This window comes from Dendropsophus ebraccatus, chromosome 5 (genome assembly GCF_027789765.1).
Source record: "Dendropsophus ebraccatus isolate aDenEbr1 chromosome 5, aDenEbr1.pat, whole genome shotgun sequence".
NCBI classification, from domain to species: domain Eukaryota; kingdom Metazoa; phylum Chordata; class Amphibia; order Anura; family Hylidae; genus Dendropsophus; species Dendropsophus ebraccatus.
The window spans coordinates 67,934,750-67,953,661 of record NC_091458.1 but is presented as its reverse complement, the minus strand read 5'-3'; the positions used below and the strand labels follow the sequence as shown (position 1 = coordinate 67,953,661).

Sequence of the window (18,912 nt, the reverse complement as noted above, 5' to 3'; positions counted from 1 at the left end):
ATAGTGGGGTCTACAGCTCTGTACTCTGGCCCAGGAAGTCTACCTCACCTTCCAAATCATGGCAGATCCACTTCAGGCTGGGGCTTGCATCAGGGGACAGGACTGTGGAGGTAATCTCTCCATAGCTGTAACCCCTCTCCCCAGACAGAGAGTGCTGCATTTATGTGCCCACATGTGCCCTGCTCATTTCTTCATACTCCCTGCAGTCTGTGTCAGTCCTTGTGTTTACTATCCTCTCCATTCCTGTTATAATGTGCCTGCACTTACACTCAGCCATTCACACTGCTATATAGAAAAGTTTCTGTCACTGTTCTTCTGCACATCTCAGTGATTTTCACTTCGATTGGTCCATTCTGAACACACCCCGTCCCCATTGCTGTCATGTGACCACACAGACCTCTGACAGCAGCCCTGCTTCTCTATTCTATCCTGTTGTACTACACTACTGCATTATGGGGATCTGCAGTTTCATCCTGTACAAGCACAGTCCCGAAATCAATTATGCTCGTAATCCAAGGCACCACTGTACTAATACTGTTCCAGATTATTATTATTCCTATGAGCGTATTTAATGTGTTTGTGTAACGATTTTGTAGAAATTTAAATAGCATTGCAGCTTAAATTGTGACAATTACTACAGTTGCTATTTTACTATAGCGCAAATCACTACAAAATAGTGCCATTTTTGTATCAATTACAAAGAAATTGCTGCATGATCACAGCAAAAAAGCATCAAAAACACATCAAACACGTGTGAACACTAGAGATGAACGAACCTTGAGCATGCTTGAGTCGATCCGAACCCGAACTTTTCGGCATTTGAATAGCGGTGGCTGCTGAACTTGGATAAAGCCCTAAGGCTATGTGGAAAACATGGATATAGTCATTGGCCGAACCCAGTTTGCTCATCTCTAGTGAACACCCAAAAAGTAGCACATAAATGAAGATGCCAGGAACTGGAGAAGATAAATGCAACCTTAGAGCTGCTTGGAAAAACTGGATACATCCATAGGTCTCCTTTGGCTGTATCCATGTTTTCCAGGCAGCCCTAAGACCTCATTCACACATTCAGTGGTTTTTCAGGTCTGCAAAGTCTCCTGCTATTTTATCTTTGTGATCCGTAATTGCATCCGAAATCAGTTGTGGCTGTTGACTTCAATAGAGTGCATTTTTTATGTTGTAAATATGCCTATATTCTTACCCTAAAATGATGGCAGTATATTAGTGTGTGAACATAGTCTGTGTAAATTGACTCTTAGGTTTATGTGGTTTTGCACGCTTCAGAGCTGACATTTGTTGTTGTAATCCTCCCCAGTTAACACTAGGGAGCAGTCTCCTGCTTTAGTTTAGTTAGACTGATATTGCTAACAGAGTAAAGCATGAATTTGTGGGACCATTCACTATGTACAATTATGATTATTTTTTTTAATGTTTGTCATTTTGTTAAATACTAACTTGTATATTTTATGGAGCAATATGTTAGTTTTTACCTTAGTACTAACTATATTCCAACAGAAAAATCTAAGAAAATCCACTAGGCAAATTAACCAAGACGTGCATGCTAGTTTTCTGACATTTAGGAAAACCCCCCACAAATTTTAGCTGAAACATTTGTGACATTTCTGTTCTTCGCTTAAAAATTTACATGTGGTGCAGAAAAACTGCACCTGTTTTACACCAGTTCATTTCCCCCCCATTGTTCTTCCCCATTGTGAATCATCCACTCGACCACCAACTGCTCTACTTATTTACCTGTGCACATCTCAGTCTATAGTTATAGCTTTGGCCATATCTTCTTCTCTATTTCTAATCTTTCTTGTTGCCTTCTAAAACGTTTGCTCTGTGTATCCTTCACTGTTTCCTTTACAGATTCAGTGAAACAAAATGTTTGTGCACACCATAATTTTCTCGGTTGGGCAATTCCAGCATCCTTCATGCTGTCAACCATCAAACTTAGTAGTGCTGCTCCTGTCACCTCTACTGCAAGTCTCATCCGTTCCTTTCACTCTTATTTCCCTTTCTGTCGGTATATTCACTCTCTGCTTGGCTTATAATTCTTACAAATCTACATACATCGTTGAACCCTTTGTACAGCTACTCAGTGCACACTAGATGAAATGCCCTAATAGAAATGCAACCTACCTTCCTGTTGCCATAAGCATGCAGTCATTTTTTTTTGACCTGACCGGTCACTCAGCCAATCACTGGGTGGGACCGCATCGGCTAGTGATTGGCTGAGCGCCCTGTCAGCTCAGAGACCACTCTGAAGCTGCAACTGCGGCGCCAGGAAACAAGCAGAGGGCAAAAGTAGGAGTGTGGAGAGGTAATGTATAACAATTTATTTAATCGTTAGCCGTTTGCAACGCTTCACTATTACACATAGCAATGTGCGGTCAGCAGACGATAATTTTGGTGTCAGACCATTTTACACAATCAGCCGATGATCGTTATAATAGGCGGATTGTTGTCTCTATTACCCAGAGCGATAATCAGTCGATTATTGCTCCATGTAATAGGGCTCTTACTTACTTAAAGGGAACTAATCAGCCCGTTTGAGCTGATATGGTTCCCTTGAGCATTGTATAAAGCACCTGGAGCGGCCCCGGCACGTACCGGCCACGGCCGCAGCAGGTGCTTTATAACAGAGAAAATTACTTTTATTCCCCGGTTAGCGACTAGATACGAGCGGTGAAGTAGTCATGGTGGGCGGCTCCCCGCTCGTATCTAGTCACTGCGCTCTGCCTGTCAGCGCGCTCAGATGGGATGATTGACAGGCCGAGAGGTCGGTTACTGGCCTCTCTGCCTGTCAATCATCCCGCCGAGCGCGCTGACAGGCTGAGCGCAGTGACTAGATACGAGCTCGTATCTAGTCACGAGCCGGGGAATAAAAGTCATTTTCTCCGTTATAAAGCACCTGCCGTGGCCGGTACGTGCCGGGGCCGCTCCAGGTGCTTTATACAATGCTCAAGGGAACCATATCAGCCCAAACGGGCTGATTGGTTCCCTTTAACCAATCACTTTCTGAGACAGGAGAGCCTCACAGCCAGTAATTGGCTGATCAGACCGGTCCTGCTGTAACATACAGATGCACAAGGGAAATAATGGACATTAATTTTTAACCATTGCCTTGCTTATATAGGTGACTGCATTGAAGACCATGGCCAACCAAGGTGGTCCAAAATACAGCCTATCCCAACAGCCGTGGGCTCAGCCAGGTATGTGACCTATTTCAGTATACATACTTTACAAGAAATACACTACTGTGATCGTGTGTGTATATATTATATACAAAATCATAGCTGTATATTTAAGGTGTTAATTACGTAGCTCATATAAGGTGTTGATTGATTATTGATTATGTAGCTCTGTATTGAGAATAATACACCGTTCATAAGGAATGTATTTTGGTTGCGTTTAACGAAGGTTATTCTGTAGAGGGATCACTCCCCTCCTTCTCTTGTCTTCTAAATTATCTTTTACCTTCTGGCTTTCTTCTCAACTAAAAGTGACATGTAACCAGGCATCTGTGATTTTCTACTGTGTTCTCTAAATAATGGAAAACAATACTGGAATCCAAATCATATTGCTAGATATTTCTAGGTCACATGGCTCATGTCAGTGTAGTGAGAGTGTTCTAAAGCTTTTAATAGTTGGCTTATGGCACACTTGTATGTTTAGTTTACTTTTTATTTAGATAGTTTTTAGTTATTAAGAAATAATAAGAACAGTTGCAGAGTATACAATGAAATTGCATATTCTTCCAGTCAAAAGAAATCGGATGGTTTGAAAACTGAGAACGATCACATTTCCAATGTAACACTGTCAGATCAGTATAATACGACAATAGTGCTGTGCTTTGAGTATTATATGATATATATTGTACTGACTAAAAAGGATAATGTTGCAGAACATATTAACCCCTATTTTTCCCAGTGTCCTTCCAAGAGCCATAACTTATTTTTATTTTTTGCCAATGGAGCCTTGTTTTTTGCAGGACAAATTGTACTTTTTATTGGTGCCATTTTAGGATTTATGTAACTTACTGATAAACTTTTATTAACCCCTTTTGCATGGGGATGGCGGAGAAAATGTAATTTCTTTCTTTTTTCATATTAAATGTACACTATTCAGCGTGCAGTAAAAATAACAATAAATAAATCTCTAGGTCACTATGATTACACTGATCCCAAATTTATATTTCATATTGCCACTTTGACATAATGGAAATTGTTTTCTTAAAAAATAAAAACATAAAAATAAAGTTCTAAGATCCATAGCCTTCCTAGTTATCTTATGACAGAGCTGGGTGTGTGGGCTCTTTTTGCGGAAACGTGTATAGTTTTTATTGTTACGATTTTTTACTTTTATATATGACTTTTTGATCTTTTTTTTTTTTATATATTTTTTTTCTGAGGTGGATTAAGAAAATACAGCTTATCTGATGCTATTTGTATATTCTTTTTCACAGCATTCACTGTGCTGTGTAAATACTTATAATTTTATAGCTTGGGTAATAAAGCCAATAGTTCCACTAGTGTGTCTTCACCAGTGATCTACTGCTTGCGAATACAATACACTGCGCTGCTACTGTAGCATTATGTTGACAGGCAATCTACACAGTTATGTACAGAGGCATGTACGTGGCAGGCCTGGGGGCCGTCTGAAAGGATTGGCATTTTATGTGTGGGAGCGCCACAATAATTTTTTCAGACCTGGTCTTAAAAAGGCGTATTGGAATAAGGCCCATTAGCGGCTGCTGTAAACATGCTTATTAGCAGTAAAATTACTTTTTCCTTATGGCAGTGTTTATCTAAAAAAAAAAAAAAAAAAAAACACTTTGAATAGGAAAACACATGAAAACTTCATGTAATGTTAACTCCAGCCCACTTACAAGTTTCACTCTGTGAGATGATCACCTGGAGTCCGATGAGATTGTATGCCCTCTCTTAGCAAAGCCAGGGACTTTGGAGGAAATATAGGCAGCAATAGAAAATAATACAAATCAACATAGCTAAAAACCTATCAGCTTAAACATGTAAGCAAAGGGCATACACAAGAACCTCTATATTTTCCCCGAGTCATAGCACATGCTGCATTGTTTAAGCAAAAGAAACACTTTAATACTAGTGAGACTATCTCTTGAGTGAGCAGATGATTGCCCTCCATTGCATGTGTAATGTGTTTTTTCTCACAATAAGTTGTATAAAGAATGGATTAGAGATGCAGCTCTCAAGTTACTGGAGTGGGTGGGAAATGTATGGATTATTTTCTCAGATTGTATGATAGCTGATCTCCTGTATACTGGGGTAATCGAAAAACTCATTAGCTAATAAAAGTAGATTCTCATTCTCATCTTAACTAACATAGTTATGCTTTTAGAACATGTCAAGTTAAACATTTATGCAAATACATTAATTTAGTAAACTTGTCTCCTCCTGATATGCTGCTCTTTCTATCCCATTGTTGGCAACACGTTGTCTATGTTAGTGACCACCACTCTACTCTAAAAACAGTAAGGGGAATTATCAGACATGGTGTAAAGTGAAACTGGCTCAGTTGCCCCTAGCAACCAATCAGATTTCACCTTTCATTTTCCTAAGAGTCTGAGGAATTAAAGGTGGAATCTGATTGGTTGCTAGGGGCAACTGAGCCAGTTTCACTTTACACCATGTTTGATAAATCTCCCCCAGTGGTCCTATTTTTTTTTTTTTTTGCAGTACATGCTCTGTGCCAGTGTGAGGATCCCTTTTTCAAAACACACCGTCCCAGAGCACTGGGGGCAGGCCCGGCACCCCCCATGTGACAATATCGCCTCCCTGCTTAGTTCGAATGGAGAGGCATCACCGGGGGCATCGGGACCACCGCCAGTGCATAGAGCTGGCTGGTGCACAAGCAGAAAACTGCACCAAGCGTGGGAACTGGGTGGCATGTGGGAAAAAAGGACCACACCACTGGGATCCCCACGCTGGTGCAGAGCAGATACTGCAAAAAAAAGTCTAGTCAGACTTGGGCAAATTAATAATTGCCAGCAGTCTAGTTTTGGTGGGATAATCTAAGAGAGTTTGCCTCAGTCTCACATCGCAGATATGGTGAGTGTTTAGCATAGATTTTTGTAAACAATTGGATCTAAACATTATAGACAATATTAATGGAAAGATTTCTGCTGTCTTTCTTGGCATTTATTTATTTTAATGTAAAAATGGATGCAAACTACTGATAAGTGTGCATGAGGAACAAAATGTGGATATTCTATTACCTACTTTACTGTATTGAAGCTTTTTACTACTATATGATATTTTAATTTCTCTGTTTAGACTCTTCCGCATCACAGATTCTGTTTTGACAAGACAAATAGTCCTGTATGCAGCGCCATTTTTCATGTCACAACATCAGGCAACTCAGCAGAATCCAACACACCCCATTATATGTCATTGAGGTCCATCAGCCGCTGCTGTTGTCTCAGATGTGATGGATCCAGCACGATGTTGTGGCTCTTCTTAAAAACTAAAGCCACAATGCTGATGTGGACAGAGCCTATGATTTTAGCCTGTGTCTGTGGAGCCTTTGTTTGCATTACATAGAGAACAGTACTTCTGATGGTTCTTAGAAGGTTTTTCCTTTATGGCTCATTGTTGAATGTGTCTTTGTTCCTCAGTAAAGATTAATGACCTGGTGTCTTCCACCTACAAGACCATAAAAACCAAACTGCCGGTGACGCTGCGGAGCATGTCACTCTACCTGGCTAACAAAGACACAGAATTCATTCTCTTTAAGCCGGTGCGGGTGAGTACCTTTCCACAGCTAACAGTATGTTACTCTTTATGGGTTTCTGATTTTATAAGCCTTTATCTTAAGGCTAGCTCCAGATTTATGAGGTGTTATAGTAAAGCCGGCACTTTTCACTGTGTTGGGATTAACATTTTGTTCTTACCTGTACATTGATATGGACAATAAAGTTCTTTTTCTGATTTGAAGGCCCTATCCTTTATTTCAGGTTTCAATTTACATTTACATTTGTGATGTGCTGCATCAATTTACATCTCTCCCGAAGGCTAATACATCCCTCAAAGCCCAACGCTAGGAGCACCCGCAGCTCTCATGCTGCTGCACTTTGCTTTGGCCCTGTTCACACCACAGGGTATATGTTGATTTCATAGCCCTGATGTATGCTGTACAGTTGCATATGTTACCTGTTGTGAAAAACAAGTATACAGTGTGGGGGGGGGGGGGGAATTGAAGTGTGATGTGTAATCCACCAGGTCAGTCAATCAGACATTATGCATAATATTCTCAGGACCATAGCCAAGACTGGTTTCATACAGGCGTATTACAGTCACATAGTGTGCCGACCTGACTACAGCTGTCAGATTGGGTTATCAGGCCCACAGTCAGACTGCCAATTGCACCCATAATAAGTGTGAAAATGTGGCTGTACTATATGCCTGTGTGGGGGGCCTCTAAGAGAGATCCTCTTACAATACAAGCTTATAGAAGTCATTATTAAGTAATTTATGTCTTTTCTTCCTTGTTTTATTACCAGAGCAACATTCAGCAAGTCTTCCAAAAGATCCACATGTTGTTAAAAGAAGAATTTAGCAGTGAGGATTTACAGATTATCGCTTGTCCTTCAATGGAACAGGTGCGATTATTGAAGTGCTCTTGTGTAGTGATAATCCGGACACATCACGTTCCACACCAAGTGTGCGTCCAAGTTTGTGCTTGTCTACACTTCACTCATACATGCATCACATCTAGGTTTTATTGTTGTACACCCAAAGGTTAGAAAGTAGCATCCTGTATGTGCAACCACAGTAAGAAATTCTCATTTGATTCTATTCAATTGTCTTTATTAATGTCTCCTTTTTGATTATGCACAGCTGTGTGGCGTTGACATGATTATGTCATACATGACACTGTGTCTACCAGTATCACCTGTGTCAAGTAATGTTTTGAGGAGTAAAGTTTAACCCTTAGAGGACTGGGCTAATTGAAATAATTTTCGGTTTTCGCTTTTTCCTCCTTGTGCTTTAAAGGCCATAGCACTTGCATTTTTTCACCGAGAAACCTACATGAGCCCTTATTTTTTGCCCCACTAATTGTACTTTGTACTAATTGTACTTGTAATTTTTGCATGAAGTACACTGCAAAACCAGAAGAAAATTATATATGTGGTGAAAGAAACACATTTTTAAAAATTTTTTGTTTGTTTGTTTTTACGCTGTTTGCCCTGGGGTAAAACTGTCTTGTTATAGATGTTCCTCAAGTTGTTATGATTACGGTATTTAACATGTATAACTTTTATTTTATTTGATGGCTTTTAAAAAATTCAAACCATTTAAAAAAAATGTTGCATGTTCCTTAAAATCGCTATATTACAAAACATGGGCGGTGATTTAAACTTTTGTTAGGGGAGGTTTTTTTTTTTTACACATATAACCGAAGCCCCCCTGGGGACTTCTAGTATAAGCACACTGATCTCTCATAGAGATCTATGCAGTATAGTAATACTGCATAGATCCATGGATCTTTATAGCGCAGACCCTGGCCGGCCTCAGACGCGGGGATCGCACCTCCACGACCACATCGCGCACGGCGGGGGTGGGGGTGGTGTTATCTGAAAAACTGACATTATGAATATATACATGTCTGTGCTGTCAGTTTCCCTTTATCATTATTGGCCATACATTACCCTATTTACACAGGAAGATGTACAACAACGATAAAATTCAAAGCTTGCTCAGATGATCAGCCGAGGATAGGGTGTTTTCCCGATCCTGGGCTTATTGGTGACGACTGTCACCATTATTATGTTTCTAGTCCTTAGCAGAGCTAATCTGGGTTCGCTGAGATAAAGCAGCTCTTCCCTGTTTAGGCAATTATGTGGTCACCTGGTCCTGTAGAAACAGTGTTATATTCTGTTCACTTGATAGCGCTTACATAAAATTATGTAGACAACAAAGAAAATGACAGAAGTAATTACACACAACTTCTATCTTCTCCTCCTCTTTGACTGTCCCTCATAGCCAGACACCCAGTCTGCTCCTGCTGAATTGCTGGAGCCTTAAATCCATACAGGACATTTACTTTGGCATGGGTTTTAAACATAGAAGCCATATAATAAATATGTAGATTGCATAGTTGTAAACAGTTTAAATTGTATCCTTATAGGGTTAAAAAACTGAGATTTTATTGTTAAAGAAGACCTGTAGCCAACCCCCCAAAATTAGATGTTCTTATCATGAAATAGCTCTGATTACATACATTTTTACAGTTTCTTGATATACCCTGAGATATGTGGGTGTACAATTTTTTTCTGGCAATTAAGTTAATAGTCAGATGGGTGTGAACATAAAGTGACACTGTCACCCCCTTTATGCATTATGACTTCTCTACACCGATGTAAAGGGTAAATTTTGCCGTTTTCATACCTTATTTTATATCATACCTCATTCGTTCCAGTAAAAAGTGATTTATTTTTTAATCATCTGCCGATTGTGCCACCTGGGAAACACTTCACAGCCGCCCCGCCCACATCTCCACTGTTGGTCCTGCCCCTCTGGGACGTCATCAGCACATAGGCCCCAGATGGTGGGCAGATCTAGAGGGGGTGGGGCCTAGCCCTTTAGGCCAGTCCGTTCCAATGGCTGTCGAGGGGAAGGGGTCTAGACTGCTATGATGTCACAGAGGGGCGGGGGTCTACATTGCAGTTGTGGGCAAGGCTAAATGGCACTTTGGTTGACAAGCCCCGCCCAGGTGGCACAATCCGCAGGTGACAAAATGGAATAAACTGGAATAAACACCATGACATATGATATAAAATGAGGTATAAAAACTGCAAAATTTACCCTCTACACCTGTGTAAAAAAGTCATAATGCAAAAAGGGGGTGACAGTGTCACTTTAATTGTAATAAATGAATATTATTAGTGCTTGTGACTATACATCAGGTGTGAATGACTGTGTAATCACGCCCATCAACTGATACTCACCCACTTTAGTAAAAGTAAGTTCACGCCCATCTGACTATTAACTGAATTGTCAGGCAAATTATGAATCCACCGATCTCTGGAATGGAAGGCTGTAATACCCCTCACAAACCGAGAACAATGTGGCAGTGTTTCTAAAAGAAAGCAGCTATGGGTTTTCAAAACCTGGGTAACCCCTTAGCGGCCCCTATGGTAGTTTATTGTTCAAGCCTTATTTACTGCATCCTGAGCATTTTGCACATCTGAGGATGAACAATCCTTTGTTCCCATGGTAACTTAGCAGCCTCCTATCTATCCAAATAAAACTACAACAGCAGCGTTTTCTTATGAATGTCGGCCGGATTTATAGAGGAGATGTGTGTACTCATGCATGCAATGCAGTAGCCCATATTAAATGTGCATTATGCCAGGAAGCATGCAAAGCCAATCTACACACACACATTTTATAGGAATGAATACATTTAAACTAGCTAAAAATAAAACTTTTCCATCACTTAGCAAAGAACGAAAAAACTGAACAGGCACTTTATAGAGTGAGCGGTTGTTTTAATCTGTCATGTGCTGACAAGTGCGTTCCCTTCTTCGTTTAGGTGAATCTATTGCTTTCGATGTCTAAATAGCTGAAGATAGCTAAACTTTTTCCATTTGTCTGGATGTTCCTGGGAGAAATGAAGCAGAAAGGCAGAAGGGATGTTCTGCAGGACACTGCAGGCAATTGCAGAGATACATGCCTGTGAAAGGAGAGCAAATGAATGCACAGTATACCAAAGCACTTGTGTTCTCTGGAAACCTGTTAAGATGTTCACATTAAAGTTCTGCTCTTACTACAGAGGTAACAAAAAAGATACCCCGATTAAGGAGTCTCTGCAGCCCACACAGGATACTATGAAGCAAGCTGCATTCACATCCGCTGGAAGAATTCCTATGCATTGAGGGTTTTTTAAACTAAAGACTACAGAATATATGTGTTAATCTATTTAAAGTTTATTTTAAAATTTATTTATAAATAAATAAATAGATATTTGTTTATAAATAAAAAAAGTCTATATCTCCCAACATAACATACCAAGACACATATATATTGTTTTACCACCAGTTCGTTTTTTTTAATAAAATAATAAATATAATAATATTTAATAAATATAATAAAAATTGAGTTAAAATCAGGCTTGTATACAAACTGTTAAAAATCTGGGTCACTGTGTCAGAGTTCTGTATTGCGTATATGGCATAATTTTTTGAGGTTTAAATATAACCCCCCCCCTGTAATACTGAGACATGTAATATGGCTGCCTGTGCACTGTAGGGTAGACGTCCAGTGCCTCTATACAGAGTGATCTGTGTGTTCAGGTTAAGCGCATTGTGTAGCTGAAAGCAGACAGATGCATCTGTGCACTGCCAGCCAAAAGGACACATTTATAAGAGTTAGGAGAAGCAATATCTAACACTTGAGGTCCCCAGGGATCTCCTCCAGGATTATTGAAGTATCTTTTAATTAAGACAAAATTACATTTTTTTTTTTTTGTGTGGTGTTTTTTTTTTAATTTCCCTTTTAACATGAGGACAAGTCACCAGGAAAGGGGAGTAAACATTACCATACAAATTACAATATGCCAAATGACCTTTAATCAGGAATATCTTGGCACCTCAACACATTCAATTTAGTAAAATGAATTTGTGCTTTATTACTAGCAGCAACACTAGATCAGTTTTTCTTTTTCGAAGCGCATTGTATTGCCGAGCTCGGTATAATTAGAAAATTGGATTTTCTGAATGTATTTTTCTTTTCAATAGCAACAAGAAGGAAATACAGTGTATAGTGTTCTTCACTATAACCCTTCACATAGTTATCTTGCAGCTTTTCAATGGTACTGCACAGAGATTATTCTGATGACGTGCCATTCATTCATTGCCGTGTAGACAGTATAAAAGTCCTTGAGCGTTTTGTTTTCTTAGGCTATGGCATTGTGAAGGAAATACAGTAGGGGTACTGGGGGAAAAAATATGGGAAATTCATGTTACATGGGCCACACTAATGGGAGCTGTGTGGGTGTATAACTTGTTTCTTTCTTTTCTTTTTGCCCCAGCAATATAGTCTAGCCTGTAAAATTTGACAGGTCATCAATAATAGATGGGAGGGGGTCTGTCGATCGTGTGTTTGAAAGTGCTATAGCACTCATGTGTGTGCAACAGCCTCTTCAGTGTGTACTTGTCCTTTCAATTAATGTACTTTTAATAGAGGTGGTGTAAAAAAACTACAGAGTTGCCCACTTTCTTGAATGCCTCCCTAAAATCTCAGACTGGAGGGGGTGCCATGTGTCAGAGCCCTTGATAATCTCATATAATACTAGTGGCCTGTTTGACGGATGACACCTTTAAAGGAGATATAGTTTCAAATTCCTCATAATTTTGCCCTAATGTTCATCCTTTTATCTGTACTCCACTGCACTGCGTTTTTGCAGTCCGTTTTCTTCATTTGTTTTAATTGAACAGATGAAAAAACTGATGCATTTGTGTGCATCCATTCTGATCTGATTTTTCCTTTGACTTCCATTTTAAAAATGGATCAAACAATTTTTTTTTTTTTTTTTAGCATAGACAAAACCGTGGTCAACCACATTTTTGTGTACACTAAAAAACTGATGTTTTGATCCTTTTTTTTTTTTTTAATAGAAGTCAATAGAAAAATGAATCCACACAAATACATCTGTTTATTCATACTTTTTTACATCTATTTTTTGGATAAAACAAATGGGGGGAAAAAAAACATTGCAAAAATGCTGTGTGAACCCACCCTTAGCAATTTTTTATTCTGTTTGTGTTTGACTCAGATCTTACTAACCTCCACAGCTGACGTATTAGTCAGCCATGTTTTTTCTTCCTTACAGGTTACAGCCTGACAGTGCCGATAGTATATGCAGAACAGATTGACTAATGGCTGCTTAATAATACTGGTAATATGTCTGTTAAGAAGTAAAATCAGGGTTATATCCGTACTATATCTCTGTATATCAGTTATATACAGTTTGATAATTCTTTATTAAATTGTTAGGAGCCATATTAACCTTGTTGCAAAGAAGTAGGAATCCTGATGTCGAACAGTGTAGCCATAGGTCCTGTCTGCAAAATGCTGATTGCTATTCTGTTGTGGAATAGCCTCATAAGGGACTGTGGGGAAACTTCTGGTGAATTTTCATTGTATGTACTTGAAACTGTTCTTTATCCATATATACAGTTCCCTATCATAGTAATATGATGTCAAATGTTGATGTATGGTAAAAAGAGAATACAAAATAACTTTTGCTGTGTTACCATCATCTCAGAAAATCTTTGACTTGTCTCTGACATTTCAAACCTTTTGATTGGTCTGGATGTTCAGGTCCCTGCCGATCGCTATAACACTCCTCCCAGTTTATTCTAGCTACTGGTAGGGATGTGAACAGGCAGACCTTGACCAATCAAAACATGTAACACTTTAAACTTCTAGATTAGATACAGCTGTGCTTTTGGGCATTGAGACCTTTATAACAATTCATGGAATACTTCTAGTTTGCTCCAGAGTACAGTGTATTGCTGCCCCATCGTTTTCATAAAAATGTGTATCCATGTTGCAGCACTTCTCTCTTTTTGTGCATTTTATACCTGCTTCTTCTGGAAGCTCTAACAACTCCCACCTCTGTGATTCTAGGTGCCGCTATACAAGGTATTTTTCCTGTTCTGGCAGTAGCTCTTTAATAAGGAGTGTCATCTAGCAATCACATTCTCCATGGCCATGTGTGGTAAGGGGTTTTGGGAGACTACTAGATGAGATTATATGGCAGTGATCGGTTTGTTATAAAGAGTGTCTATTGTAAGTTTATACCCTGTGCCTTGTAATATATGTATATTTACCCCCTTTTATAATGTGTTAAGCTAATTACTGTACATAGAAGAAATGTTTTAATGCCGTTGTACAGAAAGATTGTAGCTATAAAGGAATGTATTTAAAATTTGGGGAAAATATTTTGTTTTGTCATTTATAATGTACAAACGGAAAAAAATAATAAAGAACAATAAATCATCCTATGATTGAAATGTAAGTGCGTGCTCCTCTGTGCAGAGTTAAACAGAGGGTCAATGTAGAAATAATGTATATGGTCATGGAAGCATACATGTAATATAGTTGAAAAGCTTATTAGATTTTTAAATAAAGGTTTTGCCTTCTAAGATGACTAGAGATGGATTTTGTACATTGTCTATTGTATGGATGTGTTTATTTGAACAAATGAGAGATGACCACAGGACGGTGACATGTAGCATTCCATCATAAAGAATAAACCCAAGCACTTGCAAACAGCTCTCAGGCTAAATATATTCTTACTGAAGTATGGCAGTAAGAGGTAAGGAGTGATACGGAAAGGCCCCATAGCACTTTACCATTTCAGTTATGAGCTGTTTAGGTCCCTTCCTGCATTCACATGGGAGACACCTGAGGGCCTATATGGTTTACTGTCACAGTCTAGTAATAGCAGCCTGGTTTGGCCATGAAGTGAAGGTTCTGGAGTGGCCATCTCAGTCTCCTGACCTCAATATCATTGAGCCGCTCTAGGGAGATCTCAATTGCGCAGTTCATGCAAGACAGCCCAGGATTTTACAGGAACTGGAGGCTTTTTGCCAAGAAGAATGGGCAGCTTTACCATCTGAGAAAATAAAGAGCCTCATCCACAACTACCATAAAATACTTAAAGCTTTCATTGATGTTAGAGGGGGCAATACACGGTATTAAGAACTGTGGTATGTAAACTTTTGGTCAGGGTCATTTGGATGTTTTTAGTTGTCATGATCTTAAAAAGAGAGAAAACAGTAATTTGACAATAAACATCTGACAAATGAGGAAGCTGCCATTCCTTGGCTGTTTGCATCTTTTGTGCAGCCATTAAAATTATCCTCTGCACATCGTGTAAATGGGATGTGTGGACAATAATGAGTATACAGTAATATAGTACCTCTGTTCTTAAACACAATCGGTTCATAATGACTGGCAACCAGGGGCTGCTCTAATTCTCCTTCTGCACAAGACTGATGGACTGCTGGTAGTATGAAAAGGGATGCACTTGGGATGCTGTTAGTGTATTGGGGGTGAACTGATCTCTGCAAATTGATAACCTTCCTCCCTGGAGAGGGTGGACAACACTGTACAGGAGCTAGGGATCACAAGAAAAGCCTGATGGGGAGCCCCTCTCTGGCTGCTGCATACCTGTTTACAGTGGGGATTCACGTCATTATGACGGATATTCCCACTCCTCTAACCTTGGTGTCCGAAACTTTAACAACACTCAGCTGAACAATACATAGATGACAGTTATCTCCCCTGATTTTGTTTGGATACTGAACAATGGCACACCAATAGTCAACATGGATGCCGGTTAAGGCCCAGCAGTAGCCAACAAATAGCCTTCTACCCCCAGCACCCTTTCGATTTTCAATTTGATGGTAGCAGTTGGGGTAGCATTCCCTGCATAATGTGACTCACCACCTCTCCCCCCCCCACCGCTGTTTTGATTTTGATCCTTGAGGATCTGGCAATTGTCTCATGCAAAGGGATCATCACTTGAGGGGTAGTGTACTACAAAACAATTTTGTTCAGATACCGAAGTGTTTGAACACTGAGGTTTTTGGAAACCGAGGTATTACTGTAAATGGCAAAGTGCTGTACGGCTGCTTAAAGCAGAGGTCCAGCGATTTGAAAAATACCGGCCGGGGGAACATTACAAACAATCAGTTTACCTCATTGCAGCGCACTGGATTGCCACTCCAGGACTCCCTCTCCGGGATCTTCTGCACAGCTGACGTTATGACCCGGTTGAAGGGCTGCCTGCTCAGCCAGCCATTGACCAGGATGGGACACTGCTGCAGTGACTGATTAGCTGAGTGCGCAATCCATCAGCCGGGAAGGGCATTTTCCCCTAAGTTGTGATGTCATCGGAACTCAGGGGAACTCCGGTAAGTGAATCAAGCTATGTAAAAGCTCTGTAAATGGAAGCCATTATCCCGAGTCAAAGGGCCCTAACACAGCAAGCCTAGATACAGCTGCTCAGTTCTATGGCTGTATGCATGTTTTCTAGGCAGCCCTAGGGCTGCATTCAACTTCACTTTCGCCACCGGGAGTTAAATGCCAAGTGTTCAGCATTTTGTGAAACAGCATTTAATCTCGCTCATCTAAAATTACATCCATAACTGCACAAAGGGTACTAAATCCTCCATCTTTCTAACTAGTCCAACATTGTCATACATTTCTTAAAGGGGTAGTGCACCAAAAAAAAATTTCTTTCAAATCAACTGCTGCCATGAAGTGCCAGAGATTTGTAATTTTACTTCTATTAAAAAATCTCAAGCCTTCCAGTACTTATCAGCTGCTGTATGCCCAGCAGGAAGTTGTATTATTTCCAGTCTGGAGAGCAGGAGAGGTTTTCTATGGGGATTTGCTCCTTCTCTGGACAGTTCCTGACATGGACAGAGGAGGCAACAGAGAGCACTGTGTCAGACAGGAAAGAAAACACCACTTCCTGCTGGACACACAGCAGCTGATAAGTACTGGAAGGCTTGAGATTTTTTAATAGAAGTAAATTACAAATCTCTGGCACTTCATGGCAGCAGTTGATTTGAAAGAAGCAAAAATTATTAAGTTAATTTGTTTTCCCTGAGACCCATTGGCATCACAACAGATGGGGTTAACTCGCCCCTGCGAGCCCATGGGACGAAGGAATCTTTAATGAACATAATTAGCCTAAGCTTTTAATCCCCTCCTACGGAAGTATAAGTAGGCCCCGCCTCCCCAGTATCATCAGTCTAATGACAAGAATTCCAAAAAGGGAGGGAGCCTTGTGATGCCAATGGGTCTCAGGGAAAACAAATTAACTTAATAATTTTTGCTTCCCTATCGTCCCATTGGCATCACAACAGATGGGGAACTAGCAAGATATCCCCAGGGTGGGTTACTCCAGAGCAGCGGCACTGAGCACAGATCTGGCGAAGGCTGTTCTGGCTTCAAACCTTGTATTCAACCTGTAATGCCTGACAAAGGTAGATAGAGCTGACCAGGAGGCGGCTTGGCAGATGCTTTCTAAGGGTACGGATGATCTTTCAGCCCAGGTGGAAGCAACCGCTCTTGTGGAATGCGCCTTTGTGAACTCCGGAGGAGTCTGGTCTGCCGATGAATAGCATAAACCAATAGCATCGCAAATCCATCTCGATATGGAGGGTTTTGAGGCTTTCTTCCCCTTGTTTCTGCCAGCAAACAAGACGAGCAAATTTTCCTCCTTACGGAAATCTGCAACTCTAGACAGATAAATTCTAATTGCTCTAGAGACATCCAGTAGAGATAGATCCACCTCATCTTGAGAATTACTTGTGGGAGAAAAAACTGGAAGGACCACTGGTTCATTCAGGTTCACAAATGATGGTACCTTGGGTAGAAACCCTGGTAAAAATCTGAGGGTTACCTTGTCTTCTGCGAAAATAATGTAAGGAGGGGCTGAGCCAAGGGCCTGAAGCTCCCCTACCCGCTTGGCTGAAGTTACAGCCAATAGTAGAGTAACCTTGAAAGAAAGAAATTTCAAGTCTACCTCCTCCAACGGTTCAAATGGCTGAAGACAAAGGCGCCTCAATACAAATGAGAGGTCCCAAGAATCCACTTGTCTGGTTATTCTTGGCCTTAATCTTGTAACTGCTTTCACGAAGTTCTTTACTTCCGGAAGCTGAAACAGTCTAGAATTTAAGTGAGCAGATAAAGCCGCGATTTGGACCTTGATGGAGCTCGGCGTCAAGCCTCTGTCAAATCCTTGCTGAAAAAACTCTAACAGGTGTGCAGTAGAAGGCTTCAGAGTATCAATCTGCCTTGCAGAACCCCATGCTTGGAAAATGTTCCATATACGATCATAGGATTTGTTAGTAGCAGTACTTCTGGCGTGAGATAGTGTACGTAATACACTAGCAGAAAACTGTTCTGATCCTAATACGGTCCCCTCAGCCTCCATGCTGTGAGACTGAGACTGGCTAGGTCCTGGCAAAGGTGATGTCTCTGCGAAATCAGGTCTGGATTCAAAGGAAGTTTCCAGAACTCCCCCCTGCTCATATTCATGAGGAGAGTGAACCAGGCTCTCTTCGGCCAGAAAGGTGTGATGATGATCACCGATGCCTGGTCCAACCTGATCTTCATGAGAACCCTCGGAATCATGGAGATTGGGGGAAAGATGTATGCTAGTCTGAAATTCCAATGAATTGACATTGCATCCACGATCGACGGTCTGTCTGCTGTGTACAGGGAACAAAAATTCCTCAGTTTGGCATTCTCTGCTGATGCCATAAGATCTATCTGAGGAAGTCCCCATCTCCGGGTTAACTGAATGAATACTGTTCTCGACAGAGACCATTCTCCCGGAACCGTCAATCCTCGACTCAGCCGATCTGCCAGAGTGTTGTGAATGCCCCTGATGTGCAGGGCAGTTAATTTGGACACTCTGGGTTCTGCCCATCTGAAGATACCTTCCACTTCTCTGAGAAGTAGAGATGATCTGGTACCTCCCTGCTTGTTGATGTAAGCTACACAAGCAGTATTGTCCGTCTTGACTCTTACCGCCTTCTGGAGTAGTATTGGAGAAAAATGTAGAAGAGCTAGATAGATAGCTCTGAGCTCCCGGGCGTTCGACGGAAGCGTCGACTCCTGCAAGTTCCATGTTCCCGAGATCGTCTTCTCCTCCAAATGAGCACCCCAACCTGTGCCTGAGGCGTCGGTTGTGATAGTAGTCCACTGAGGCTCGATTATAGAGACACCATGTCTGACCTGTCTCCACCAGGTCAGAGACTGCCTTGTTTCCGTGGATAGTACATGGAGGGCGTCTAGATCCTCCAAACTGCGATTCCACTTCTTTAGAACTTCTTGCTGCAGG

At 40.7% G+C, this 18,912-nt stretch overlaps 1 protein-coding gene across 1 annotated transcript in view; it reads left to right on the top strand.

The window, feature by feature from the left end:
• The window catches only part of COG3 (component of oligomeric golgi complex 3), a 70,689-nt gene extending 56,498 nt beyond the window's left edge, over positions 1-14,191 (top strand). Inside the window, exons 20-23 of the mRNA XM_069970524.1 lie at positions 3,140-3,215; positions 6,656-6,783; positions 7,541-7,639; positions 10,576-14,191. Of these exons, the coding sequence (XP_069826625.1) occupies positions 3,140-3,215; positions 6,656-6,783; positions 7,541-7,639; positions 10,576-10,605 (333 nt within the window). The 3' untranslated portion in view covers positions 10,606-14,191. The remainder of the gene's footprint in view (positions 1-3,139; positions 3,216-6,655; positions 6,784-7,540; positions 7,640-10,575) is intronic.
• The last annotated feature ends 4,721 nt before the right edge of the window (positions 14,192-18,912 follow it).